This window comes from Numenius arquata, chromosome 10 (assembly GCF_964106895.1).
Source record: "Numenius arquata chromosome 10, bNumArq3.hap1.1, whole genome shotgun sequence".
In the NCBI taxonomy this organism is placed as follows: Eukaryota; Metazoa; Chordata; class Aves; order Charadriiformes; family Scolopacidae; genus Numenius; species Numenius arquata.
The window spans coordinates 39370179-39397967 of record NC_133585.1 but is presented as its reverse complement, the minus strand read 5'-3'; the positions used below and the strand labels follow the sequence as shown (position 1 = coordinate 39397967).

General features: G+C 41.1%; 1 protein-coding gene across 1 annotated transcript; it reads left to right on the top strand.

Annotated features, from left to right (window-relative positions):
* On the top strand, positions 1-27789 carry UGT8 (UDP glycosyltransferase 8). Its single transcript, XM_074155064.1, has 6 exons — positions 1-40; positions 4127-4950; positions 22071-22213; positions 23975-24051; positions 25518-25737; positions 27426-27789. The coding sequence occupies exons 1-6, from the start codon at positions 16-18 to the stop codon at positions 27787-27789; spliced, it is 1653 nt and encodes a 550-aa protein (XP_074011165.1). The 5' UTR covers positions 1-15.

The following is a 27789-nucleotide window of genomic DNA, read 5'->3' as shown; positions in this document are numbered from 1 at the left end:
AAGCAGTTGCCTTGGATGTTGATCCTTTTTATTTATTTTGGCCAATAAGTTATTCTGGTAATTGGCTGCTGGAGTATGACTGGAAGTTAGTGGGAATAGTCCCTGTGCTCTGGTTTTAATTAGCTGGCTTCCAACTGAGCACCACTTATAATTTTCCTAACCCCTGGAAAGCCCCCTGTGCTTTGGTGCTGCTCACTAATTTTGGAGATGAGCCGAATCGGAAATTCCCAAGCCTCCACAGCTCTGCCTGTCTTGGTACACGTACCTGATGTGCTGGAGGAGCTCATTGCTGAGGATGGTCAGAGTGAAGGGGCATCCGGAACTGAGCTTGTGTAGTCGCGTGCTGTTGCCCTGCTGATGGCACCGAGCACCTCTTCTTCCCCCTCCGAGTCTGCCAAATGGGAATTATGCTTGTGATGGCAAAGTGCTCTTACATATTGCCCTTGTTCCTGCTATATACAAACCTTGCAAGTTCCCTGCTCCTGTCTGGCCAGGAGATGAAATTATGAGGCTTCATCCTGCGGGTTCCTGCCAGAAGTTCAGTAGAAGGTCAATGCCATTTTTCCCAGTAAAAATGTCACTTAATTGACATTTCTCTAATAGCGTTGTGTGTTTGATATCTCTATAGCTTGGCAGGTCCAGTACATATATTTTCCTGTCCCTGTGGAAGATGCTTGCATTGAGAAGGGGAGTTGCATAATAAATTTTTGAGAACTGGTTATTTTTTTGTATCATTTCTGAAGATACTGCAAGCTACAGACTCCTAGGGAAGCATGTCGTATCATCTTTTGACTCTGATACACCTCAAAGGAGAAAAACTAATGTTTGGTAAATTGCTTGTAGTTATATTGACAGATTTTTGTGTTAGGTAGGTAGAGCTTTATAATCCCTTCGTAAAGAGTAAAATGTCCAGTGCATTTCCCATTTCAAATGTTGCTGCTGGGTGAGAGTGGGGATAGGAAGCGGTGGGGAGGTGCTGTCACCGTCTCAGGGAAGGACAGCTGTAGTTCCCATGGCTTTTGTTGGCAAATGCGTAACCCCGGCTGTGGAAAATACGCCTTAGGGCTAAGGGTTGTATTTTCCTGTGCTGTACTCCAGGGCTGTATCGGGTCAGGAAATCAAAGTACGGCCGGCATGCCTGTATCTGGCAACCTGTTGGATTGTGACTAGCCCTTAGGCTTCACGAACCTTTGATTTATACTGCTGATAGAAACATTAACTGTTCCTGAGTTTCCCAATCCTTTACCTCTATTCATGGTTTTGTAATACTGCTGTTGTTGACAGGAGCAGTAACTTAAGGAAATGCTTATAGAATGGGGCAATGTAATCAATAATGGGTTTTTTCCAAGTTCGGTCATTTTTCTTTTGGATATTTCGTTGATGAACTGTTACTTAATTATTTTTTAAAAACACACTTGCCTAACAAGTGTTACCCTCCAGTGGGGCCCTGTTGAAGATAGCTGAGCACAGCTTGTTGGTGCTGCTTCACCAATATTGAATGTTATGCCAAGCCTAGGTACTTCTGCATTTGCACAGCCCTCTACTGCGGGCCTGACACCTGCAAGTTTTATGGACAGGAGCGAAGTGTGTTGGTGAGTGGAGCTTGCTGCTGGCCCGCCCTTGGAACGGGAGCTCCTGAGAGGGCAGCTGGGCTCTCTGGGGTGCTGTGGTTTTCTAGAAAGCCCCAGTGAAAGCACAGGCCTAAACTAAAAATGTGATTTAATACCTTCAGCTCTCCGGTAGGTCAGGCCTTCACGCTGAGAGGTAATCTGTTTCTTGTGTAGAAAGAGTGCTTTTACCAAATTCATTGGAGAGGGATAGTACTGCTGTTTAGTTTGATGTAACTTGATTTGCCGAGGAGGAGATATTTCAGGGTAGTCTCCAACATACTGATTGAAGCAGCTTAAAAATCATATCTGTCTCTCCCGATGTCAATGACAGTGGTGTATAGTGAAGATTTCATATGCTACTGGGCAATATTTGCAGCAAGTAATTTCTTCCCCTCAAATGTTCTCTCTTTAAAATTGAGCTTTGTGCCTAGAAACAGTGAAGCCTCCGAGTACTTCCCAGGGTGATCTGTCAGCCTGTGAATGCAGTGGTGGTGTGGAGATCTCAATAAATTCTCCATATTTCAGTTCCTCGCTACTTGCCCATGGATGCTACCAGGTTATGCTGTGCATATTTGTGCTGTGGGCTTTGTCTTGGGAAAGAAAAAACAAAACTGACAAAAACCATGTCTCTACCTGAATGAAATTTTTTGTGCACACACTACTGCTGGTGATAATTAATTTAAAATAGGTAAAGTTCTCTAAGTGATAGTTGGTAACCTCCTAGGCAAGTGTGGAGACAAGTGTGGAGGAGGCTTCAAATCCAGTAAGAAAACTTCTCATGGGAAACTTGATTTAAATAGCCAATGTGACTTTTGTTGATTTTCCAACTTTACTTGGGCTTGGTGCATGCTTATAAATGTTTCAAAGTCAAGCTACTTGCAGAAGCTGGAGTAGGAGAAATTTGAGGCATCTTTCAGAAGGTTCAATATTATGTTAGCAATACAAATATGAGATGCTCTGTTGGTGAGCTGGTAACCCATGTAACATAAAAAAAAATATTAAAAAAAATGTCCTGAGCAATCTGTTGTAGGAGGGTTATAAGACTATGCTGTAAGGAGATAAGGACTGAGGAGCAGTGTTACCTGTTTCTGTTGTGCTTATTTATAAAGGACAGTGCAACAGACCTGCGTTTCCACGTGGATTGGTTTGGCATGGGGAAAGAGCAGATTGTTTGGTTTGGCTTGCATTTGTTTCTCTGTCCTAGGAGGGTTAAAGTGACTGAGAGCTTTCTGATGTGCCCTGTCTGTGCTTCTAATGCACTTTGCGTTCATCTGGTGCGTACAACGCTTTACAGGCTTTACTCACCAAGACGTGGTGGGGGAGAAGTGTTTTCCCTTTCCCTGGCAGTCTGCTACTGTCAGAGCTGTGTATTTACGGTGGGGTTTTCAGCATCAGTTAGAGTTCATGCTTGAGTGCCTGCTCAAGTGCTGATTTAAGTAGGTTCAGTATCAAGTACTTCTAAAAGTGCTTCAGTGGAAGTTGAGATATTCGCATATGTAGTACTAATTCCTGTTATTTCACTTGTTCTCATACATAAAGTGTAATTTTTGAAAGCTCAAAGAAGTTAAATTGGTTTTTACTTGCTGGTAGCATCTTCCTGCCAGATCTTGACTTCTCATCCTCATATGTCTGATCAGTGTTGATACTAAAGAAAAGCATTGCATGAATTTGTGTGTTGTTTTAGGAAGAAAAAAAAGAGTCTTCTCCATTCCCATTGGCTTATATGAAAACAAAATGGCAGAAAATGTTACTCTTAAATGAGAACAGAGAGTAGTAGTTTGAAGGAGGACAGCTTGAAAGCTGTGGGTCACAAGCTGTCAAGACCTTGCAGTAGCAACGCTCCTAACCATGTTAGCGGCAGTGTGAAGTGTGATACGCTCAAACTACAAAATTAAGATGGACATATTAGAAGTTCCAATTGAGAGGGCAAGACTAATTGTGTTTATGAGTCATCTTATATCCCACGCACTGCAAATCACTAGTGCATCCTTTAGGTCTTGTGTGAATAAATACAGGCTCTTAGCCTTTGTGTCTTTGAACTTAGTATCTTTCTTATTTACTTAATATATTATAATGAAAATAATGCAGCTGTGCTTTTTAATATAATCCCAAATGTAGCAGGATCTAGCTTTCAGAGCTGACTTACAGCTGTTGCATGGCATATGTAATTTGGAAGCGGTGCACATGGTATCTCCATGGAGGCTACCAACCTCATTGTCTCAGTTGGTTTTAATGCAGGTGCCGTATCTGTGTTGGAAGAAGTTTCTTGTCTGCCCTTAATGCCCAATGGGAGGGGAGGGGAAAAGACCAGGCAGATCTCACTGGAAACAGAGCACTACCATATGCACTCTGAAGCCAAGTGGCTCTCTTGTTCCTTGTGACAACTGCAAAGACCTCTTTGAAATAGGGAGATGTGATTAGCTTTCATGGGACAGCCACATAGTAACTTTTTAAAATTCCCAGGTAGCATACAAACTTGTTTCCTGTTGATGTAATGCTTTTATTTCTCATTCCAGCTATGAAGCCGTACGCTCCAGCTTTCATTCTCCTGTGGAGTGCTGTCGGGATAGCAAGGGCTGCCAAAATTGTTGTTGTGCCGCCAATTATGTTTGAAAGCCATCTTTATATTTTCAAGACTCTGGCCTCAGCCTTGCATGACCAAGGTCACCAGACAGTGTTTCTCCTCTCTGAGGGCAGAGAGATTCCTCCATCTAATCACTATAGACTTCAGCGCTACCCAGGGATCTTTAACAGCAGCACCTCGGATGATTTTCTTCAGTCCAAGATGAGGAGTATCTTCTCTGGGAGACTGACAGCCCTTGAACTGTTTGATATCCTGGACCACTATTCCAAGAACTGCGACATGATTGTTGGCAACCGAAACCTCATGCGTGCCCTGAAACAGGAAAAATTTGACCTGCTCCTGGTAGATCCCAATGAAATGTGTGGATTTGTTATAGCTCATCTTTTAGGGGTTAAATACGCTGTCTTTTCCACTGGCCTCTGGTATCCAGCTGAAGTGGGCGCTCCAGCTCCTCTGTCTTACGTTCCAGAATTTAACTCGCTGCTCACAGATCACATGAACCTATTTGAGAGGATTAAAAATACTGTTGTTTATCTTATTTCAAGATTTGGAGTCAGTTTTTTGGTTCTGCCAAAATATGAAAGGATAATGCAGAAACACAAGGTTCTGCCGGAACGGTCTATGTACGACTTGGTTCATGGATCCAGCCTGTGGATGCTTTGTACTGATGTAGCACTGGAGTTTCCAAGACCCACACTACCCAATGTTGTTTATGTGGGAGGAATCCTCACCAAACCGGCCAGCCCTCTGCCAGAAGTAAGGTTTGCTGAGCTTTACGGTAATTTCTGTGGTATCTGGTTGACCTCATATGATGAGTGGCAGTTTTTCAGCAGTGAATTCCAAATGGGATCCAGTGTCTTTTGTTGTTTCTTGGTGAAATATACCTTTGAAGTCACTAGAAGTAGCTTGGGGTGGTGGTGAGGGGAACTAGCAGACGCAGACTCATAAAAAGGAGTCTTTTGTGGTTGCAGGACGTAATTTTCTTTTGAGTAAGCTGCTTAAGGTACAGTAGAGGAAAATCCAGTGCTTACTATCTTGGAAATTACATCTGTAGCTTCTAACCAAGTGTGTATTAAAATGGGAAGAACGGAGAACAGGTGAATACTGCTTAAGTTTCAAGATGCCCACTGGTAGGTTGTACTACCTAATTTCTCGAAATTAGTGTTTTTATGGAGAGTTTGCTTACCTTGGCTCGATAGGTAAAAATGTCTTTAAAATTGTATGTATATAGGCACAAAGAAACTGTGTATAGGCCAAGAAACGGAGATGATGTGAGTTGACATAAATGGCACCACTACTGCACTCGGATATGAATTTTTACTGTACACTTACTGGCTGTCAGGTACTGGGCACCATACTGAAATAGTGACAGTGACTGGATTGATTCCAGAAATCCTGGCTGCACAGATAAATAATTAAGTTTGATTTGATAAACTGATCACAGTTTACCATGTGATCTTTAACACCTGATATCCACAATGCCTCTGTTCAGCAACACAATGGTGAGTGACAGAGCAAAATTTCACAGAAAACCGTGTCATTTACACTTCTATTTATGTATGTGTCAACAAATAGATCTTGAATTGGAGATGATTATTAATGGACGCTTCTTACTGGGTGATAAATAGGTAGGCCTGCAGGGCTCAACAATTTCCTTCTAAAAGTGCCTCTTTCAGCCTTTGCTTTTTGCATAAAAACTGCCAGGCCCACTTTTCATCTGTTTTACCCTGAAAATTGGTCGTGGACAGCTAAGGGATTTTTTTCCTTTGTGGTGTGGTTTTTTTTTTTTTGTTTTGTTTTAATTCTTTGCACTGTTGATGTGTCTTGACTTCAGAGTACCTTTTTCACCAACTCGGAAAACACCAGATAATTCTCTGATTTGGGCTGCAGGATGTGGAGCACTGAGCCAATTCCCTCACCTTTTTTTTTTTTTTTTTTTTTCTTCCCCTGCTCAGTGTTAAATGTGTCTGAGGTGAATGAGAGCAGGCACTTGCATTGCACTCTGAAGACGCTAGTGGTTATATCACAATGCATACTGTTGTCCGTTCTCCAACATGTCATCAGAGATGACCATAATAGTGCTGCTTCTATCTGGCCGTTTGTGTATAGAAACTGTCAGGCTGCACAGATATCCTGAGAAAGCAGACTAACGGTAGCCCTGTGCTCTCCAAAACAAATTCCAGCCCTATTCTCTCCAGGGAAAACTTTCTGGCTGGATTGAGTTTCAGCGCTTCATTTTCCAAACCAATATTTTCTCGTTCTGTAAGAAGCAAAATGTCTTTGTTGATAAATTTGGGCACTATGTCAGCATTGTCTATTTTTCACTTCTGTAGATTGGTCTTTAGGGTAAAAAATTAACTCTCCTCAAAAGGAGATACTTTCTTTGCTATAAAATAGAGTGGAAGAAAATAAAAGCAGCAATTTTTTGTCAATGTTTTGCTATAAGGTTGCGTGCATGTGTATAGATATAGAGATATATATTTATACTCACATATATATTTGGAGCCTTTTGAGAATATATTGCTGTATATTTTCTAAATTTACTCTGGAACTACAGATTTTAACCTGTTAATATATCCTGTGATGAAAGAAGGTGAAACAATAAGTAAAATGTTTGATATAACCAGACTGACAGTGACCTTGAAATAGACCTGTAAGTAGAGTACATGCTGGTAAATACTTATTACCGTGAGGGGAAAAAACCACCCTGTAATTATTTGTGAACTGAGACATTATTTACATTCTTTTCAATTTTATTAGGCAATTCATTCTTACAATGTTCTAAGCATGGGATTTGATTGAATGTGAGAGAGACAAAGTGAGTGTGTTCATCTCTTATCACATAATTTGTCCATGCCTAAACTGTTACGCATAATCCACTGTGGAATGTATTGTAGCTAAATTATTGGGCAATCAGTTTGTTTTTACTGAACAGTTAGATAAAATTCCTAACTGTCACTTTATTCTGGCAGATGAAAATCAGATAGCTAATGCTGTGACTGCTTTCAGCTATTGCTGCATCCAAGGCAGGAGCCTTTGCTAATTTATTTTCTGCAGCTTTTAGCCTGGTGCATTAAGGTAAGCCTGACGCGGGGCTGGTTCATGTTTCTGGGCTGGAAATGGTGATGCTTCAGGAGCTGTCTCGTAAACAAAAGCGATGTTCCTGCCCAGAGATGATCGTCAGAGGAGAGGGGCATGTGGTTGGACATAATAGCTTTAGCAAGCAAATTTAAGCTACTATTACAAGCCATTCAGTCTCCTACATTCTCTAAAACTGCTTATGAGTAGCCTTGTCTACTTTTTCTGTTAGAGACTTCTAGGAAAAAAATCTGTGTTGTTTTTTCAAGTCCAAAATACCTGCTCAACATAAATTACGCAGACACCTCAGCAGTGGCACGGCAGCCTCGCCAGCAGAGTTTGTTATTTTTTTGGGAGGGGGTGAAAAAGGAAGAAAGTAGGTTATTTAATCAAATCAGAATTCCTACACATGACTGAAAAGCTCTGGTTTTCTGCTAATAATTAACATCTTCAAGAAAAGAAAAGGCAGAGAGTAATAAATTGAAGAGGAGACGAAGGTCAAGGTCTTTTAAACTGTTACAGGATGGCTGTTTAGTTCTAGAAGATTTGGTAGGTCTGTTTTGTGGTTGCTCAGAGTCTGCACCTGTGTTTTCCTTAAACTTTCTTTAGAGAAAACTTAGAAAAACACAGCTTTAAAGGTAGTGGGTAGCAGAGGGTGCTGAACATCCATGTAGTAACACTGCGTGTGTGAAGGGAAGCAAACTTTGCTCTTGCTTTGCTCTGTCCCATCTACATTAATGCTTTGGTTCAGGGCAGTGGAAGGGTTTTGTAAATCCCCCAGTCATCCCCACTTACTGCGTGCGGGTAGAGTATTTTTGGTGCAGGTAAACTAGGTTTATTTTGGAGGATGTTAAGCTGGAAGCTTGCTTTCACCTGCGAACCAAACGCTTGCTGGTGTCTGATCAGAGGCATAAGGGTCTGTAGCAGCGTTTGGCCTTGCAGTGATGTGCTTCGTGGGGGGATGCTCAGGTCCGCGACCACAATGAATGTAGCCAAAGTCAAGCTGCGGAGCGTGCACAGTGTCTGCAGAGCCTCTGCCACGCTGGCAGGGTGCTCGGGCAGGGGGAGAGTGCAGTCCCTGCAGGGACCGTATGTTAGCTGTGCATCTCGTGCGTCACCCGTGAAGGGAACTGGCCTTACCGAGGCGTATCCCAGTAAGATCAGAAACCAGCATAGCTGATTGTGCAGTAAGTTTGTGTGATGGGCATGATTTTTAGCTGCTGCTGAGCTCTATAGCAATTATAGCTGCAGCGCGCAGCACACGGCTGTGGTACACAAACTGCAAATGTCTTTGGGATGCAGCCTGCCCAGATGCCTTGGGAAGCCTTTGCCAGGCTCCGATCTTCCTTTTTTTTTCCCCTTTTTGTCTGTCCCTCTAAGGCAGTGCCCTGATGTCAGTCTGCGCGTGGTGCAGTGTCCCTCGGTGCGGTCACAGTGATCAGTGTGCGGAGGAGCGGAAGCCAAGAGCCAGCTAGGAGAGCAGCAGGTCCTTTGGAGGTCACCGCTCTGCCCGGCTCCCTGCAGCACCTTGCGGCATGGCACAGGCAGCTGGGAGCTTTCTCCTCGGCATAGCAGGGTTAGTCTTGCCCTTTACCAAGAGGCAATACGTCGGTCAGTGACTAAAATTCCCAAGGATAGCTCTTCTGTTCCCTGCTGCAGGTGGATGAAGCTGAGCAGAACTTGTGTCACTGTGTTTCATTGTGGTGGTCATCGCTTCGCAAAGCTCAACGTTGGCAATAGACACCGCACAGTTAAGAGTTGCCTTCTGTGGCAGCTAACATGCTATTTTCACTTTATGGTTAAAGTGTGTGGATTTAGAAGGTGCTCCTTGCATGAATAGTGTGCCCTTTGAAAGGCAAGGAGATGGTTAATGTGACTGCACCCATTATGCATAAGTGAATAAAATCTTACACGCACATGGGAAAGATTCCAGGGTTTCTATAGTTAACTCCAAAAAGAGTGTATTTTGATTTGAATAGAGGACAGTGCAAGCAGAATTAGCCTTAAAAGATGAAAAGCTAGAGACAGACTGAATATCAAGTCTTTTAAGGTCGTTGCTGACTTAAACTGTTAAGTGTATGGTGTTAGCTGGCAGTATTTTCCAGATAACTGGCAGCAGCCATTAGAAAAGTAAAAGGCTCCTCTGGCTCTTTCATATTACAGTTCTCCAGGGGGATCTTGCGAAGCTGAACAAAGCTGGCTGTTAAAAGTAACACACATTTTAAGGAACAATGGGGAAACCTCTGCTACGGCATTTATATCTTGTGACTAGGTTGGTACGTAGTTAGGTATTAATCAGGCTGATAAGATACGTCCTTGAATCAGAGTAGAAATGTGATGGGTGCTACAAGCAGCTGTCTTGGGAAATGCCTGGTCACTGGTGAGGAGGGGGCAGAGGACACTGGAAATGGTCAGGCATCTTCCCTGCAAGAAAAGCAGCTGACCAGTGTTTGAACGGACTCCTTTCCATCAGCTGGTTGATGGTGTAAGGTGTGTTTGGGCTTAGGTTGGATCCTGCAGTTTGGATACAGTTGTACTTGAGAGAATCTGTGTCAGTGCTTACAAAAAAACCAAAAAAAAAACCAAACAAAAAAACCCCAAAAAACAAAACACCACAACAAACCCAAACCACAAACTAAAATGATGATGCTTTTTTTTTCCTGCATCTACACAGTTTTTAAAGTTTCGTAGCTACTTCTGTGTAACACAACGGTTTGGGTTTTTTTTTTTTTTTCAATGCTGATCTTGAGGTGGCACTTTGGACTGAATGCCACTTGTCCTTGATAGGAAAAGAGAAACAAATGATAGTTCTTTTTCTTCTTTTTTTTTTTTTTTTTAATTCTTCCATACCTGAGCAAACTAAATTCATGCTGCAAAAGGAGGGCGTTCACGTTTCAGAAGTAGAAGCTGTCCTTTCAGCCCTAAATGTCAACAAATAGTAATTACAGTAACCTACTTGCTCCTCCCTGAAGATCTCTTGTCTAATATTGTTATTATATAGATCTAGGCAACAAATTGGTGGCTTTGAAATATCTTCACTAAAAAGTGGGTTTTCTTTTTCTGGAGTCTTGCTGGCAGTTGTATGTTTACTAGGCATGTGTTAGCTGATCTTTATTATCTTTAAAGTTAGGTGGAAGAATAAAGAGATGTTTTATTCCATAGGTCAGATTTTTCTCCTTCATTCAAATTCAAGGACAGTGTCTATAAGCTCTTGCAGACTGTAGCAGTAGTTTTTTGTGCATGGCATAACACCATTTTATTTTTTTTTTTTGAAGTCTGGGGAATAGTTTTTGCAGAGCTACTTTTGACAGTAAATTTCTGGCAATATGAAGCAATTCTAGAGCTATTTTAAAATGCATGTGATTGTCAGCTGGGGAGGCAAAAAGTCTTCTAGGGATGAGGGAGATTTTGGGGCACTGTGTAAGTTCAGCCCTGAACCATATGATCATGTATTTTGGCTATGAAATATGTTTCCACATAAAGCTTCTTCCCCCCCCTCCAGTAATTGATCTTTTGCTACACAAGAGCCTGAGCTCTTCAGGTGTTGGCAGTCATAAAACTGCTGTCATCTCCACTCTCAGGTGCTCCAGTATGGCAAGGTTGGCAAACCACGTCTATTCTGGCTGTACTGCTGCATTTTAAATTTGGGAAGACATATGATCCAGTGTCTACCTGTATACTGTAATACAGCGCAAAGGATGCAGGGCTGATCTCAGAAGTCAGTTAAGTATCTCCAGTAAAACTTGGTTGGGAAGGTGGGCCCTCCAAGTATGCATGCCATGTGTAAGCTGGCATCCAGTGATCTGATGAATGGACACCAAAGCTCTTCAGCAAGCCTGTGCTGTCTGTCAAAAAGCAAGTTTACTTGGTTCAGGGATAGTAGTATGAGGTGGTTATCCCTCCAGCTCAAATGATTGTATGTATTGGGAATAGGAAATGCAAGGTTCCAACCTTGGATATTGCATAGGTCAAATAATGAAAGTTAAAAGCAATAGAAGTTATTTTACTCTGTTTTTTTTATTTACAAAAAATCAAACAGGTTAAGCTATTATAAACATGTTTTGCAGACACGTTTAGACGTTATAAACATGCTTTCTAGACAGATTTTAAGTATTCGAATTCATCATTTTTGTGTTGAAACACAGATCAACCCAAGGTTTACTTCAGTAACGTGCAGTGCTTTAGCTGTGTCACTTGCAAGTTTTGAAGACTGACCTGCATGTAGGACAACTAATGAGCTAGTGTTTTTCCATGTTCTGCTTCTCTAGCGTACTGTGGGATAATTTCTAACGTCACGTAGAGAAACAGAAGATGGGAACTGACTTCCAAAGGCATACTTTTTGTTCTGTAGTATTTGGAACGTGCTTGAGTTTGAACACCATGTTTGTATAGTTTTGGACAGTGGCACATTGTCAAAGCTGACACTTAAGAGCAGCAAGCCTAATTATTAATATTACTGATTTTAAAAAAATAATCTTTGTAATCAAGCCAACTTTTCTTTTCGGATGTCCTAGTTGCTTAAAGGTTATTTAAGTGAAGTGGATAACTGGTGTTTGGCTAATGCTTGGGCATTTATATATGCTGTGGCTGGGTTAGTGTGGCCAGCACCCGTTGTTTGGGGTGGTGAGGTGCCTGTGGCGGGCTTCTCCAGGAGAGGATGGAGGCTTCTGAGGACGAACAGAATGTGACAGAGGGGGAGGACAAGGGACGGTCCCACGCCTGGCTCCCTGCCCTGGCATTAGTGGCTGAGAGCAGGTGGAACATAACCTCTTCTGTGGTGTGGCTTCAAGCATGTCTTACCTAACCTGAAGAGTGCAGGGAAAATCAGTAATATATCTTCAGCTTCTCTGCCTAAAAAAGCATCCTGTCTTCCAAATAATGCTGTTCTTATTAAAAGCTGGCCTTCAAGGGAATCACACTTTTGGGGACTCAATTCATCTTTGGCCGAAACTTGGTGTACAGTAATTTTTTTTGAAGCCACCCATAAGAGGTGAAAATAGGGGATTGCTCAGCGGGTGCTGCTGCAGTGCTTGTTCGTTCTTCATGCTTTTTGCAAAAGGTGAGTGGACACACACACATGTAGATGGGGCTCTCCTAAGAGTTTCTGAGTGCAATCCTGGTCACCCCAAACAAGTGGAGGAGCAGAAGAGGAGATTAGGGAGGTCTGATTGAAGCATGTGAGATCTTACCGCTTAAACACAGGCTCAGAAGCCAGCTGATCCTAAGCTTGTTAAAGAAGGGGTGATGACTCATGGCCTGTTTAAAATACATAAATATTATATAAAAATACGTAAATATTATGTGTGTATATCTGTGTGTGTATATAGACACATAGATACATATGTGTGTATGTATATGTATATATTTATAAATATTAAAAAAAGAAGGGAGAAAGAAAAGCTATTTGATCTGAAAAGGAAATGAAGAACTCGCTGTTATTAAATTAGAGCTGCAGGTTAGAATTATATCTCATACTGTCCACAGAGCATGGTGTCATACTGGAACAATAAAAGACAAAATTTCCCACCTGAATTAGTTTATAATCTGAATTTGTGGATGGGGCTATATGTCTGTATCTGTAATGCAGAGGTATGGATTTAAAATTCTGCTGCTTATTAATTTTCTTCTTAGTGTGTTTGCTGCAGTTTAATGTGACTTCATGTTCTATAGGTAGAATAAGTAAAAACAGTCTCCATACTTAAAACTGTCTTTTTTTTAACTGTTACTTGCACAGCTTTTCAACTACATATGCAGCTACTGAAACTGGGGGTGTGTGTGGTAAAACCTTGGTTTGCATTTACTTTTAATAATCATAAACTTTTCTGTATATGCTTGCAAGTTATACAATGGGGCTTTGTGCTTGTTTTTTTGGTATTTTGTGAATATTTTGGGGTTTTTTTTTGTGGTTTTTTAACAGAATATCGCCTCTAGGATAACATCAACAAGGTTTTTTAATTTGAATCCTGGATTTGAGGCTACCTCTGCTGCACCTGCTACTCTATGCAGTGATTTTAATCACCTCCCCTGAAGGGCAAGCTTCTTATTCTCGGCTACCTTCCATTCATTTGAAGGGCAAGGTTGCTTTCCCAGGGTGCTTGCCAAAGGTCCAGTGAGTAATGGATTTTTGACAGAGAGTGTTGCATCAGGGAAGCTCTTGCGCAGCAGTTTTCTGGTTGACCTCTAGTTTTAGGTAGACTGTGTTCTCGGAGCCTTCATTGGATACGCCTGTAACTCTAGAGAGGGCTGGGACATGGGAGAAAAGACAAAAGCTTCTGGTACTGTATTTCTTGCCTGTGTTTTTGAGTCTGTATTTCATTCCTCTTTAAAGTTAAATGGACTTAAACATTCTGTTGGTATTGGATGTTAAATGGGAAAAGACAGTGGAGGTCATGGACAAAAAATGCAAAATTTTAGACATCGAGAATTTTTATAAGGCTTTAAAGACATATTTTTTTTCCCCAATGCATTTTTATAAGCCAAATATGCAGCATATCTACCAAATAATTAGTGAGAAACATAAGATCAAAAAGTCTGTATTTCAACAAGGCCGAGTCTATGTCTAATATTATTGAAGCAGCACGTTATCAACAGCTTTGTTAGACTGGTACGTGACAACAGTGTACTTAGTAGTGCTTGGGGTCCCAATAGAAAACGGTTCAGGTCTTACAGTTCTGACAGTGTTAGCGTGGCTTTAACCAGCAAGAAATTAGAGGAATTTAATGCCATAATCTGAGTACGCTTTTTTAATGTCTACAAAGTATTGGTTTTGGAATTATCTTACTCTATGCTAATATGAACTACAGAATATGAAAAAAAAATGTTAATATTAGCTGTATGGACTTTGCGTATATAGATCTCACTAATAGAATGAGATTTATTAGTGTCTTAATAGTACATGATGCAGGTCAGCCAACATCAGTATACCTAGGGAAGACAAGATGTAAACTTACTGAGACTTTACAAATACCCCACCTTCTCTGTTTAATTTTTGGAAGTTTTGGTTTGACTTCAGATGACAATAAATGAAGAGGAGAGAGACCAGAAAAAATACGTTGAGTTACACGTGCACAACAGAGGGGATTGGTGGCTGACAGCAGCTTGTACCCGAGGAAAGAGAACAAATAACTTGCAGTTAATCCAGAGGGAAATGGTGGGGAAGGATCTTGTCCTGTTTGGGAGCAACTTGGCTGCTGTTAATTGAACTGACTGAGCCTGATGATGTGAAAAGGAACAAACCCTGATAAAATGGGACAAGCACATTTGCCTGGTGGCCCTCACTTTTAAAAGGCAGGAATTTAGTGGAAAAATAACCTTCAGAGTGTGACATATGCGGTAGCCGATGCAGGGATGTTTGGCTGAGCCAGCAGAAGGCAGTGGGATGTGTCGAGTCAGGGAGGTGAGAGCCAGCCTCCGCTCAGAGCGGTCGGCTGATGTCCTATGTCCTTTGCTTGTTAGAGCAAATAAAAAACCCCTCTATTTATGTAAATGGATTTACAAATTCAAGGCAAGTAAATTGAAACAGCATACTTTGCCTAAAGCGATGGCGTTTCTCTGGGTTTGCTGTAGACTAACGTTATTTTTATATAACTTTCAGATTATGTGATGGGACCTTGTTTGTTCAGTGGTAATAAAGGTCATATAATGGCAGCTATGTGACCTTTAACTGCCTGTGCAGAAACATTGGTTTTTAGTAAAATTTGAAATGAGGTTAAAAATGTATTAATATATCATTTAAATATTTCATGAGACAAGTGCTATGTAGAAGATGCCAGAAAAGTTAGGATACAAATCAAAATGGTCTGTACCTTTCTGTTTATTTATCAGTGAGTATCTCCTTTCTAAAGATCACTTCATGTGGCTTATTTATTTATTTTGAAATAGATCTGGTTTTGTCTACTCTAAGCAGCATTTTGTCGTAGAAGTTGCATAGTATGCCTGTGCTCTCCATTGGGGAATGGTGGTTTGCAACCATATTCAAAGAACAGACATTTGTGCTATTACACATTTGAATCGAGCAGCTGAACAGGGAAAGCTTCGGATATTAAACCCAGTTATGTTTGTATTTGTGTACTTTGTTTATCTGAAACAAAGCTCAGTATTAGGCACCACTGGTTACTGCCAGCTGGGTCCTCACTCTATAGTCACAGCTGTGCATTTAGCATCTAAGCCTGCTAAGAATAGCTAATTAGAAAATCAAACGGAACAAAGCTCACATAGTAGGGTCGGCACAATAGCATTCCTGTCTGAGAATGGTAAAAAGATTTATTTTATTTTTATTCCTCCCCCTTCCCCCCCCGTGCCTATAGTACAGCATAAATCAATAAGTGCTTTTTCTCCCTATGCAAGCCCAGGGCGAACCTCAGTAAAAGACCAGTAGATGCTCAAAAACCTTCGCTCTTCAGTACCCTAGTGTCACACAGAAATCGTCACTCATAGGACCAAACTGGGAAAAGAGAAGAAGGCAAGGTTGTAGGGTCTGCTCCTGTGCAAAGTGACTGCAGTATTACCCATGTTGACAAAGGAGAAGCCTGCTTAGGCGGCCTGTGAACAGTGGATGTGACAAACTCAGGGCAGCATTCTAAAAGCAAGCATGCAACTTCTGGGAGGGGTGAAATGGCCACAAGGCCAGTCCCCTTCCACGTGAAAGCTCCCTGCTGAGGGAAGGAAGGGGATAGTAGCCGTCTGACCACCTCTGCCTCTCTGTGCAAGTGCCGTACCTCTCTGTGAGACCTCTAAGTGTGTTTAATTGTCGCTTATTAAAAGGGTTTAGAAGCAAATCTGATGTAGAATATGGTCGAAGATGAATTGGTACCTCCTCTGAGACTTGGTGAGCCAGGTCTCTGTTTCTAAGCTGCTGGTCAGTGTCAAGTTTGCAGGGGGTAGCCTCAGCAAAGCACTGTTGTCTGCTGGCTATGCTAGGACTTCAAGTAATTGAGGCAGGGTTTGTTTTTTTTCTTCTACACAGCAAAACCTGAAAATACTTTCATTTGTGGAAAAAAAAGTGATCAGTTGTTCTGTTGCAGTCATGGAAAGAGGTGACTGTTTAAGTAAGTGCTTGTCTTCAGATGTATATGTAAAGTTTGAATTAACTGCAAAAGTCACAGGTGTTTACTTCTGACTTGTGTGTTCAGTTGAAGTGTGAAGAAGGGTTTGAGGAAGGCTCAATAATGCAGCTTATCATGTAATAACCCTCCATCCCCAAATTTTACTGTAGGTTTAAACCTCAACAGTGGTAACTTCATATTAAGTATCCTTTCCTTACACTAAAAAAAATTACACTGAATTTACAGTGAACCTGAACACCGTTTAAATCAGGCAAAAGGAGATCGCTTTCCTGCTGCAAGTAAGGAGCTGTAAAATGCTGCCCGAACAGGGAACACCACTTTTAATGAAGGCAGCTCTAGTGACTCATCCTGACTCCATGTGTTTTCATAGGGTGCGTAGTTAGATCAGGAAAGCAAAATGTGCTGGAGGTCAAAAGTGTAAGTGGATTTGAGAAAAAGAAAGGGGTGAATTTATAGGGGATGAGCCTAGGTGACGGTGAAACTCTTTTAGCGTAGAGTGTTGAAGTGGTGGTTTCATTGAGACTGGTACTTGGGGTGTTAGGGCTAATATGACCTTAATGAATGGAAAGGTAGGAAGGTGACTAGAGGCTGTACTGGCTAGATATGCTGAAATTGTAGGCAAACAAAATTGTCCTGTGGCATCAGTGTGTTCTCTTCCATGATTCAGGTTTTGCGAGAATTGCTCAAAGCTTGTATTTTGCACTGCTCGTCCTGCATCACAGTCACTGCCGTGCGCTTCCTAAAGTACACATTAGGAATGTATATGCACAAATTAAGTGATGTACATAGCCGTAGTAATAATGCTGATGAAGTATTTAGTTTCTGTCATGTGCCAAGATCATAGCCTGCTTTTTATCTACTGTATTACTTCTATACCTTGTATGCCATGTAAAGAACAGGTAAAGTACAAGAAAATGCTGAGCCTTTGTGCTGTGGCCCAACTGATTGTACCAGGACGTTCAGATCTGTCTTGCAACCAAAGACCTATGAACACCACTCACTTGGATTGAGTTTCACTAGATCTTCAGTTTAGGAAATCTGTACTAAAGTAAGGAGAAATAATTATAAGGTGTTAAAGGAACCTGAGAATAATGGACTTTTCCAGGTCACAAACTCGGGGAGCTCTACAAGGAGGCAGTGTAAGTCCTACATTCTTCATATCCTGATTTTTACCCAACTCTTGCATTTTTAGCAATGCTTAGTGATTCCATTTAATTAAGGCTGTGTTGTGCCAGGAATTACACAGATGTATGCAAGGAGAACCCTTGTCTTGACAAGTCTATAGTTTATTTTCTGCAGCCTATGCGCTGTACTGATCTCTAGCACCCCTCTAGGGAAGCAGATTGGAAAGGGGCTGCAGATCAGAAGACACGCAGGCAATTCCTTTTACTACCAGCATGATACAAAGCTTAAGTAAAAATAGGACTAATTTGAGGGGGGCGGGGGTAAGAACCTTCCAGTTGATGTCAAAATATGATAAGCTGAGTTGAAGCTTTTTTTGATTTGTTGAGGTGACTGTGTGAGGAATCAAAATCATACTCTTTCTAATTTAGCATCCTGAAAGAAACCCCAAGGACAACTTCAAGTTCCTTTCCTTCCTATTTGGGTTGATCAGGCATCATCCAGCTCTGGTCTGGAAGCCCACGGTAGATATGTAGGCAGCTGTTCTGTCTGAGCCAAGTGCCTACCTCTTGCACTCGTGTTAATCGTTATGTACCTGTTGGATCAGAGTTGATTTGCACTTTACCAACTCAGGGCATGGCAAACCTCATTTCACTTGTCTCTTCCTTGTGTGAACCTATCTGTAGGGGAAGCATGCCTGATTTCTGAAGTTAATTAAAATCTTTCCATGCAAACTTCTGTTGCTTGGATCCCAGTATGAGGGCTTGCGAGTGTATATTTGTATGTTTCCATAATTAAAAGGTGGGTCAGGAGGGGGAGCACTTAGATAACACACTTCAGTTTATACAAAATGAATCCTTTTGTATTCTGTTGATTGTTATATTTTTATGTAATCCAATTTAATGTGGCAAACAAATTCTATCTTTTGATCCTGATGGCAGCATCTTGTCTTGCCTGTCGAGATTTTAAGTTCCCCTTTGTACATGTCATGTTCCACTGAAGCAGTGGAACTACCTTAAAAGGGAAGGGTTACAAAGGTTTGGCTATGAAATCAGCCATAATAACGCGAAGCAGGTTGCTTTGCTATTGCACAACAGTGAAATGCAAAAGCCTGTTTGTAGGGTGACTAATTCCATGGTACATAGTCAGTTTTCTTTCTTTTTTTCCCCTATGTAAAATTCAAAGTACTTAATAGCTCTTTGATATTATACATGGGGATTTTTGAATACTATGTTAGAAATTCCATTCTAAGGAAATATTTTATACCTGCTCTATGTACACATAGTGATAGTTAATTCTTTTGTGTGAATACATCAGAGTTGTGAAGTCTCACAGAATTTCTAATTAAGCACAGAGGAGCAGTAGCCTTGGGAGACATTCTTCAGCTGGAACAGACTTATCTCTAGCAGCAGAAACCATGTGTCTGACCAAGCATAAGTAATCACAGGTAGGACTTCCTGATGCTGAATGAGAAATATTTGAGCAGTAGTGCCAGCTATCCTGTTTTTGTCCCTATTAAAAAGCAAACATGCCTCCAGCTGGACTTTGTGCCACTGATAACAACAGTTTAACCCCTTGCATTTTAGCCAGTTTTCAGCCCCACCTCACTGTCCATTTGTGTAGCCAGTACTTCATCAGTTTGTTTGTGAGGCTGTGGTGGGAGGCAGTACTGAAAGCTTTAGGGGAAGGTAACTACTGCCCTCACCTCATTCACTGAGCCAGATTTCTCATTGTAGAAGGCTATCAGGTTGATCAAGCTGATTTTTCCTCCATAAGTCAGTGCTAACTGCTCTGTTTGTGTTGTCCTTAATATGTTTGGAAATGATCTTCAGGATTATTTGCTCTGTCACCTTCCCCCAGGGATCAAGGTGAGACTGAGCAGCCCATTCCCTGGATCTTCCTTCGTGAAAATGAAAGTGACACTTGTTTTTTTCCTTTTTTTTTCCCCTGTCCACAAGAATCTCTTCAATTGCCTTGACCTTTCAAAGATAATCAGGAGTGGCCTTGCAGTGACATTGGTCAGCTCCTGGTGGCTTACTGGCACTTCTGAGTGCCTCCTATCGGGTCCCATATACTTGTGTATGTCCAGTTGATTTAGAAGTAGCCTAGCTTGATCTTCCACTGAGGGTAGGTCTTCCTTGCTCCAGACCTTACCTCTGGTCTGAGGGACCTGGGATTGCTGAAGGCCAGCCTTATCAGAAAAGGCTGAGATGAAGAAACCATTAAGTGTGTCAGCCTTTACTGTTGGGTTTGTTTGGTGTTTTTTTGTCACCAAGTCCCCCGTCCCACTCAGCAGTGGGCCCATGTTTCCCCTGGTTTTCCTTTTGCTGCTCTGGTACCTTGCTACCTTTCATGTCCCTTACCAGGTTCAGCTGCAAATGGGCTTTGGCTTTCCAAACCCCATCCCTGCAAACTCAGGTAGTGCCTGTGTATTCCCCCCAGGCCACCTTTCCCTGTTTCAGACTCAATTATGCTTCCTTTTTGCATCTGAGTCTTGCCAGGAGTCCTTTGTTCATCTTCCTGCCACCTTTGCTTAACTTCCTGCTCATCAGCTTGGACCATGCTTGAGTTTGGAGGAGATGATACTTGAATATCAGTCAGCTCTTCTGAACCCCTCTTCTCTCCAGGGTTGTATCCCCTGGGATTCTTCCAAGCAGGCCTCTGAAGAGGACAGATTCAGTTCTCATAAAGTTCAGGAGATGCCGCTGTTGTCTTCCTTGTCCTCTCAGTATCCTGAACTCCTCCATCTCATGGTCACTGCAGCCAAGGCCGCCCCTGAGCTTTGCATCCCAGACAACGTCTTTCTTGTTTGTATGTATGAGGTCCAGCAGAGTGTCTCCCCTTGTTGGCTTCTTGAGCACCTGTGTCATGGAGTTGTCATTAAGAAGGCATTCCAGAAAGCTCTGGGTATGTGCTCCTCCAGCAGATACCAGGGTGGGTGAGTGCACTATGAAGACCAGAGCCTGTGAATGCTGGGCTTCTCCCAGCTGTCAGAAGAAAACCACCTTGTAACAGGTGACTTCAGCTCTCAGAATATAACTTGATCGAATGTCACAAATGGGTAGAGAGCTGTCTTTTACCGCATGGTACTTGATTGCTTTTCAGAATGGTTTGTCCTAGAGCCCACAAAAGGTTATTTTCTATTTTGCTTTAAAGAACAGATAGTAAATGGTTCAAGATGTAACTAGTTGAACCACTAAGTAAAAGTGACTATAATATAATTACATTTGCAGCATGCCTTAGGTCCTTAAGTAAAATTCAAGGACAAACTTTAAATAAATCACAAAACCACTTGGAAACTTCTGTGTCAAAAGTTCAGCCCATAATAAATGACTCAGCTTCAAGGCAGGTCGCAGACACTTCTCGTCCTTTCCCTTCCCCCCTGCCCCCCTTCCTCTACAGATGTGGGGGAAAAAAGGAAAAGAAAGTGCACTGAAAAAGGATGAAGAAAAATGCAAAAGTGGATTCTGTCTAGAGAAGATGGAGATCCCTTGTTCACTGCATAGCAGAAGCGAGTGTACAAGCCTCAGTGTAATGTGCAGGTTTTCGTTATGCCTTCTGGTTTTTGTGGTAGCCTTTGTGGTTTTGTGCTCAGGTAGGATAGCACAGCATTACTCTATTATTGTCTGGCCTGTTACTTATCACCAGGACAAGACGCACATTGTGGACAGGGCTCTTAATTTTCCTTTTACTCATTTCCTATTGCTGTGCTGGTGTTGAACAAGCTCATGCTTAAATTTGGTGAGACCAGAATCAAACCATATGCCGGGAAATAAAGTTATTCTTTGGCAGACTGGCATATCTGTATGTCAGTAAGATAATTTTTTAGTTTCCACGGCCAACTGCATTAGAAATAATTAGAGTAATATCAGAATAATTACAGGAGGAGGATGAGCTTAAGGATGTAAAGGGCTTTGGCCTTTGTTATGCTTCCGTATATTTAATGTAATACTAGTAACTTGCCACAGAAAAGGTACACAGTTAGGTCTAAGATAAAGTATATATACGTCCAAGAGAGTAAGATCCACCCTGTACTTGCCATATGGATGCAATATTGTTCCTTGCTCCTTAAAATATTTGAGCAGTGGAAAATGAAGGTGTTTTCTGAAGCTCTGTCCTTTCAAGTTGTGTTTATTATTTTCATTAAAATGAAAGAAAACCAACCCTTTTGAAGTACTCTCACTTTTTTTAAGGCTAGAAATCACACAGTTAAGTCCCAGACTTCATTTATGTATTTCCTGTGCTGTACTTCCAGGCTGATACTATGAGGTAGATCTATTTATATTTTGCTGAGTTAAATGTAATGTGTTAACTCATGAATGAGTGTCAACTGATTAATTAAGAAAGGACAAATTGTCTTATGAAACTGGTTGTTAATATGGAAGCTAAACCAAACCCAGAAGAATTTTGCTGTTCACATCCTGTACCGTGGATTTTGATTCATCAAGTCATTGTATTCAGTGATTTCTAAAATGCTTATGACTTTGGAAACTTGGCTTGTGAAGTAACAGAGGGACCAACAACTGTTCTTTCTAAGCAGCATTTATTTAATCTGTTTCTGTGGTTTGCCTACACTTCTACAGTGCTCAGTGTAAATTTTCACTTTAACAGGATCTCCAAACATGGGTGAATGGTGCTAACGAAAATGGCTTTGTCCTTGTCTCGTTTGGAGCTGGAGTGAAATACCTTTCAGAAGACATAGCAAATAAGTTAGCACATGCTCTGGCGAGGCTGCCTCAGAGAGTTATTTGGAGGTAAGTGCAATGATAAATGTACTCGGGGTGATTTGAAGCATGCTCATTTCCTGTTGTGCCATCTTTGTCTGGAGTTGCAGAAGCTGAAATTGAGACAGTCTGGGTGGCAGGGAGGACCTGACTCTTGAAAGATGCTCTCTGTGGAAATGTCACAGTCCCCTGGCAATAAGGAGGAGCAATGATTTTGTGGCAGAATAAGGCATAGGTTATACTCCTGTGCTGAGTTTATATCCTAGAAGGATTGGGGACAGTGAAAAGAGTCTGAGGTTATAACACTTGTGACATACTGTCATCGTTTCTGATAAAGAAGCCACCTTGGGGAGCAAGAATGACATTCTGCTGATTTAATTCTAGGTTTTCTTTCTTTTTCTTTCTTCTTTTTCCTCTTTTTAGTCTGCTTCTCCTTTTTTATCTGTAAACATAGACTTTCGTAATTGCTCTTCTTGTCTTTTTCTGTGAGAAATTGGAGGAAGAAAAATCTGCAGGACTAAAAATTAGTAATAAGCTTTCTCAGCTCTAAAACCATCTTGAGTGGCGCTTGCAACTTACTGTAAAAATCCAAGAGCTGTTTAGTCAACTCTGCTTCACGTGGAGAGTCGCTCTTGAATATAATTCAGAGGAGTTCATGTGAACCATTGGTTTCCAACTAATCAGTGCCTTAACAATTTATGACTGCTGCCCTTTCTGCACTTTCGGAGTTGTGTCAACAGGTTGTTTAGCATCCCATTCCCTGCCATCTCTTAGGGAGTGTTTTCATTGCTGTGTGTAGTTGGAATAGTGAACCCCACTAATAAACAGGAAAATGCAGATTCTTCCAGCCATGGCACAGAACCTTTGGTAGTTGTAAAGATGTATGGCTCACTTAATTGGGAATATGTAAGCGATTCTTTATGGAGTTATAGTTCTAATTCTCTTTAATAACCAGAAAATTTAAGTTGCTTGGTCACAAAACAGTTCTATCCTCTAGTAGTCACTGCTAACTTTTTCCCTCTTTCTTTTCAGTTTAGAATATATTTAACTTTCTATATTAACTGCATATAAAGCTAATGTGTAAATCAATTTGTACTTTGAGCCCGTACTTTATGGGCTAAACATTTCCAGCAACCCCAGGTGAGCAAGACATTGCTGTTTGGTTTCAGGCAGTTGAGCAAGTAAGAAATAAAAACACCTGTTGTCTCACAGTCTGATCCCAAACTTTTCATCAATAGCTTCTTGCCTCATAAGCTGAGCTGTCAGCCTTTCCCTTCCTGGTATTAGTAACTCTCTTTAAATTAAGACAGTGTCAATTGTCAAGAGCTACAGGAAACTGGCCAACTGAAAGGGTTGATGGTAGGCATTATTATTTGTGTGTTGATGGGATGTTCTCGGTGGAGTTATTTATCTAGAACCAGCCAGAGGTTTCAGTAAAGCAATGAACTGAGAGCCATAGAGAGGTTATAAAACCTCCTGCCAGTCACAGTGGGAAGAGTTATTCATGCTTTGAGAAGGGACTATGTTGCCTTAACGTTGATAGAAAACATTGCATTTCAAGCCACATTGCAAGGAAACTGAATGATAAAACCACAAAGTTGGAAGTTATTAGATATTGACAGTGTTTTGGTTGAGCCTATTTTGTTTTCTTGTAATAGTGAGTAAACAGGATCCCCGTGCAACTGCAGATTTCTTTAGGGCTCATGGATCGTTTGCTTTGATTTTCTGGTTTGAGTTTATCCATTTTGGAGGTCTTGATAACTAAGCTTCAATTTGATTTTACTGTTTTAGGTTTTCAGGAAACAAACCAAGGAATTTAGGCAATAATACAAAGCTTATAGAATGGTTACCACAAAATGACCTCCTCGGTGAGTATCTATTTTGATCATACATCGCTTATTCTAACTTGAATTCAGGTTGCTCTTCCAACAATATTCTACTGAATTAGCAGTCATTATAAATCTAGGATAACTTCTGTAGTAGAAGTCATAGAACAAGAATATAAAATTCATCAGAATTTCAAGATGATGAAATCCAACACCTTTCTGATGTTAATTGTCTTACTCTGGTACTAACTGTTTTTTCCCTAAATCAGTTGTGTGGAGAAGGACATAATTGTTCCAAAGGCTATCAATAAATGGGAAATTTTTTTGACAAGTGTCTTGTATACCACAGGAGCTATAAAGTTTGAGGAAAAAGTAATAGTTAGACAAATAAGCCAGAATTTTCTTGAATCTACTGATGAACTGATGACTGTAACTGTTAATTTCTTTGTTATGAAAAAGCATGGTATGGTGTTCACTGTTCTCTTCATGGAAGAGTCATGAAACTGAGCATACAAAATTTGTTCACGTTGTATCAAAACTACTGTACATACTGCTGTATAGATACATGTTTATTGTTCTCCAAAGAAAGTTCTAACAGAGCTTGGGCATGTGTTACAAGCTGATAATAAACTTTGTTTAACTAACCTGAGATATTCAGGGTTCTCGGGTGCAGAGATGAAACTTGTTAGTCTTCCATCTTTTGGTAAAGACTGTGTTAGAGTCTACATATTTTACTTTGTTCCCCTTCCTTCCTTGTCGAAGGGTAGCTGAATGCATTGCAGGTCTGAGGGGGCCACAGAATATTTCTGGCTGTCTCTGGACTACCTGGGTGGTTGTGCTGGCAAAACAGCTCCAGTGCTACGACAGGCGCTGGTGAATGCGCTAAGCGTGCGTGTGCGTCTTGTGTGCGCATGTCGGCACCACATAATGTAGTGATTAGGCAAATGACTCTTAAAGCAGGTAGATTTGTTTTGGTTACTAAATTGCTCTGAGGCAGTCTCATTTTTCCATTACATAAGGTAGTTATCATTATTGTCAGATCTTGCTAGCCCTGAAGTAAGGCACGTGAAGCTTTAGAGAGAATGTAACCTCAGTTGTCCTGTCATTAAATAGCTTGTATTTCACATGAATAATGAGGAAAAATCATCTCTCCCTGGCTCATTTGTACTGCTAAACTGGTTGGAGTCACCACCTGCAGCTACTCAGGAGTAAACAATGTATATTAATTACTCTATTAATAATTTTACACAACTCAGATGCATGAGAATTTTCTTTGCATTGGCTGTTCCCTCTCAGCATCTAAGGAAACAACCTAATGCATGCAAAATTTCAGCAGAGTGGGTGTAAGGAGGAGAACTTCAGAACAAATTGTATTCACTTTTGTCTTCCTGAGTTGCAGCCGTAGAAACATGGACACAAATGTGTTGTACCCAGTTGCTTCAATAACTTTACATTAAAGAAATGTGAATTTATTTTTTTTCAATCTTCATGCCTCTTCTGCTTTTCAGGTCACTCTAACATTAAAGCTTTTCTTAGTCACGGAGGTTTGAACAGCATTTTTGAAACCATGTACCATGGAGTCCCGGTGGTGGGGATTCCCCTTTTTGGAGACCATTATGATACTATGACTCGTGTGCAGGCCAAAGGCATGGGAATATTGTTGAACTGGAAGACTGTCACCGAGAGCGAATTGTATGAAGCCCTAGTAAAAGTTATTAATGATCCCAGGTATGGAATAAGTGATTACTTCTTGCTTTTATTTTATTTTTATGAGGTAAGAGAACGTTCGTGCAAGGGAAGAAAGCGCATGTTGGGATTTATTTGTATGTGCAGTTGGGGCAAGTCTTTGGATGGTTATCCCATTTCACAAAGTTACTCAATCGATCAGGTTTCTGTGTAGGTGCTAGGATTGTTGCTCAGTGTACCAAAACTCAGCTGTCTCATTTGCTTTTTGTGACAGTTGCCACATGAAGGGCAGAAAGGTCATAGGAACAAACCTGTCCTGACTTATTCCTTGTTGCAGACCAATATCTCTTTTTGTGTGTCTTGATTACTCCATATTTAGCAGTCTGCCTGTTGTGCTGCTTAAGGGGCCTGGAGCAGAGTACATATATACAATTGTACATCTATACAATTGTCATATCTGGATTGCTAGAAGTATGGATGTATTCAAAAAGAGTGGTTCTTTTCTAAAGTCTCATGATTTGATGTAAAAACTAAAAATAAAAAATAATTATTTTCCTGTTCTGACCAATAATACCTCCCTTAGGGTCAGGAAAGTCATTTGTTTTTGTTGCAATGACAGTATTCTAAAAAATTACTATTTTTTAGTAACTGGAGTTACTAAACTGGAGTGTGAGGACTCCAGTCTGTTCTTTGGAAATTTTTTTTTGTTGTTGTTACTCAGGTGGAATAAGTAAAAAAGCCCATGAACTGGGTTTCATAACCTTTTAGCTTCAGCAAACAAATTGCTCAGGGATATTAAAGTGTGAGGAGAGTCAATTTACAAGTTTATTCTGAATGTTTCAAACATCTATGATGTTCAGACCATCTCCAGATTTAAAAATAATGACACATTAGCTGGTGGTTTATTATATTGGTCTAACTGTAGTTTTGGAGAAGGGTGCCGAGAATGCTTCGTGCGTTCATGGGAACAAAATCTTTCAGCGGTGCTTGCCTTGGGAAAGGAGAAACCTGTAAGGAGCGAGCAGCAGAACCGCAGCGAAGAGGAATGTCGCTAAAGAGATATCGATAACATCAGTTGCATCACCTTTCCCTTGTGCAATTACCCTTAGTAGAAAGGCAAGTCCTGCATAAATAACCCGTTGACCCTGCAGCTGTGGTGAGGGGGAGAGAAGGAATTTGACATGATCAGCTGCTGGGGGGACAGCCCTTTGAGAAAAATGAGAAGTTTTAGGCTGAGCTCTGGACCTAAGCGGAAATAGTCTATTGCACAGTCAAAAACGAGTTTCTCACTTTGTTCTGTGTTTCTCTAGTAATTCAGTTGCACAATAACATAAATGAGTGGTGTGTTAGGGTATGTCACTGCTTTACAGCAGGAAGGGCAAATCCGTCTCTCTCAATAGGGTTCGTTTTGGATTAGGTAAGTTTCGCCTCTGGCAGCAGGTCAGCTTGGCTCCTCATCGCTTTGCTGGAGGGTGGATTTCTGCCTTTAGTCACACTTGGGTCTGCTTTTCTAGTCACTCTTTATCAATGAGCTGTAAGGGCTGATGTAAAGACAGATTGTCTGCCCTGCCTAGCCCTCTGTATGCCGGTGCTTGCAAGAGTCCTGCAGTAATATGCTGTTTGATCTGAAGAGGCTTAAGTATATTTATGTTTGCAGGCTTGGCATTGCTCAGAGTACTGATGGTGATTTTTTCCCCTTCTTCTTTTTTCTTTCTTTTTCTTCCCTGCAGCTACCGGCAGCGTGCCCAGAGGCTGTCTGAGATTCACAAAGACCAACCTGGTCATCCTGTTAATCGGACTGTATACTGGATTAATTACATCCTCCGTCACAACGGAGCCCAACATCTACGTGCCGCTGTTTACAGCATCTCTTTTTATCAGTATTTCTTACTGGATATTGCCTTTGTTGTACTAGTAGGTGCTGCCTTACTTTATTATATTTTGGCCAGGATAACAAAATTTATCCGCAAACAAAGCAAACATCTTTGGGCAAGTGATGAACATAGCGCTGTTAATGGACATTACCAGAATGGGATACCGAATGGCAAGTATAGAAGAAATGGCCACATTAAGCATGAAAAAAAGGTGAAATGA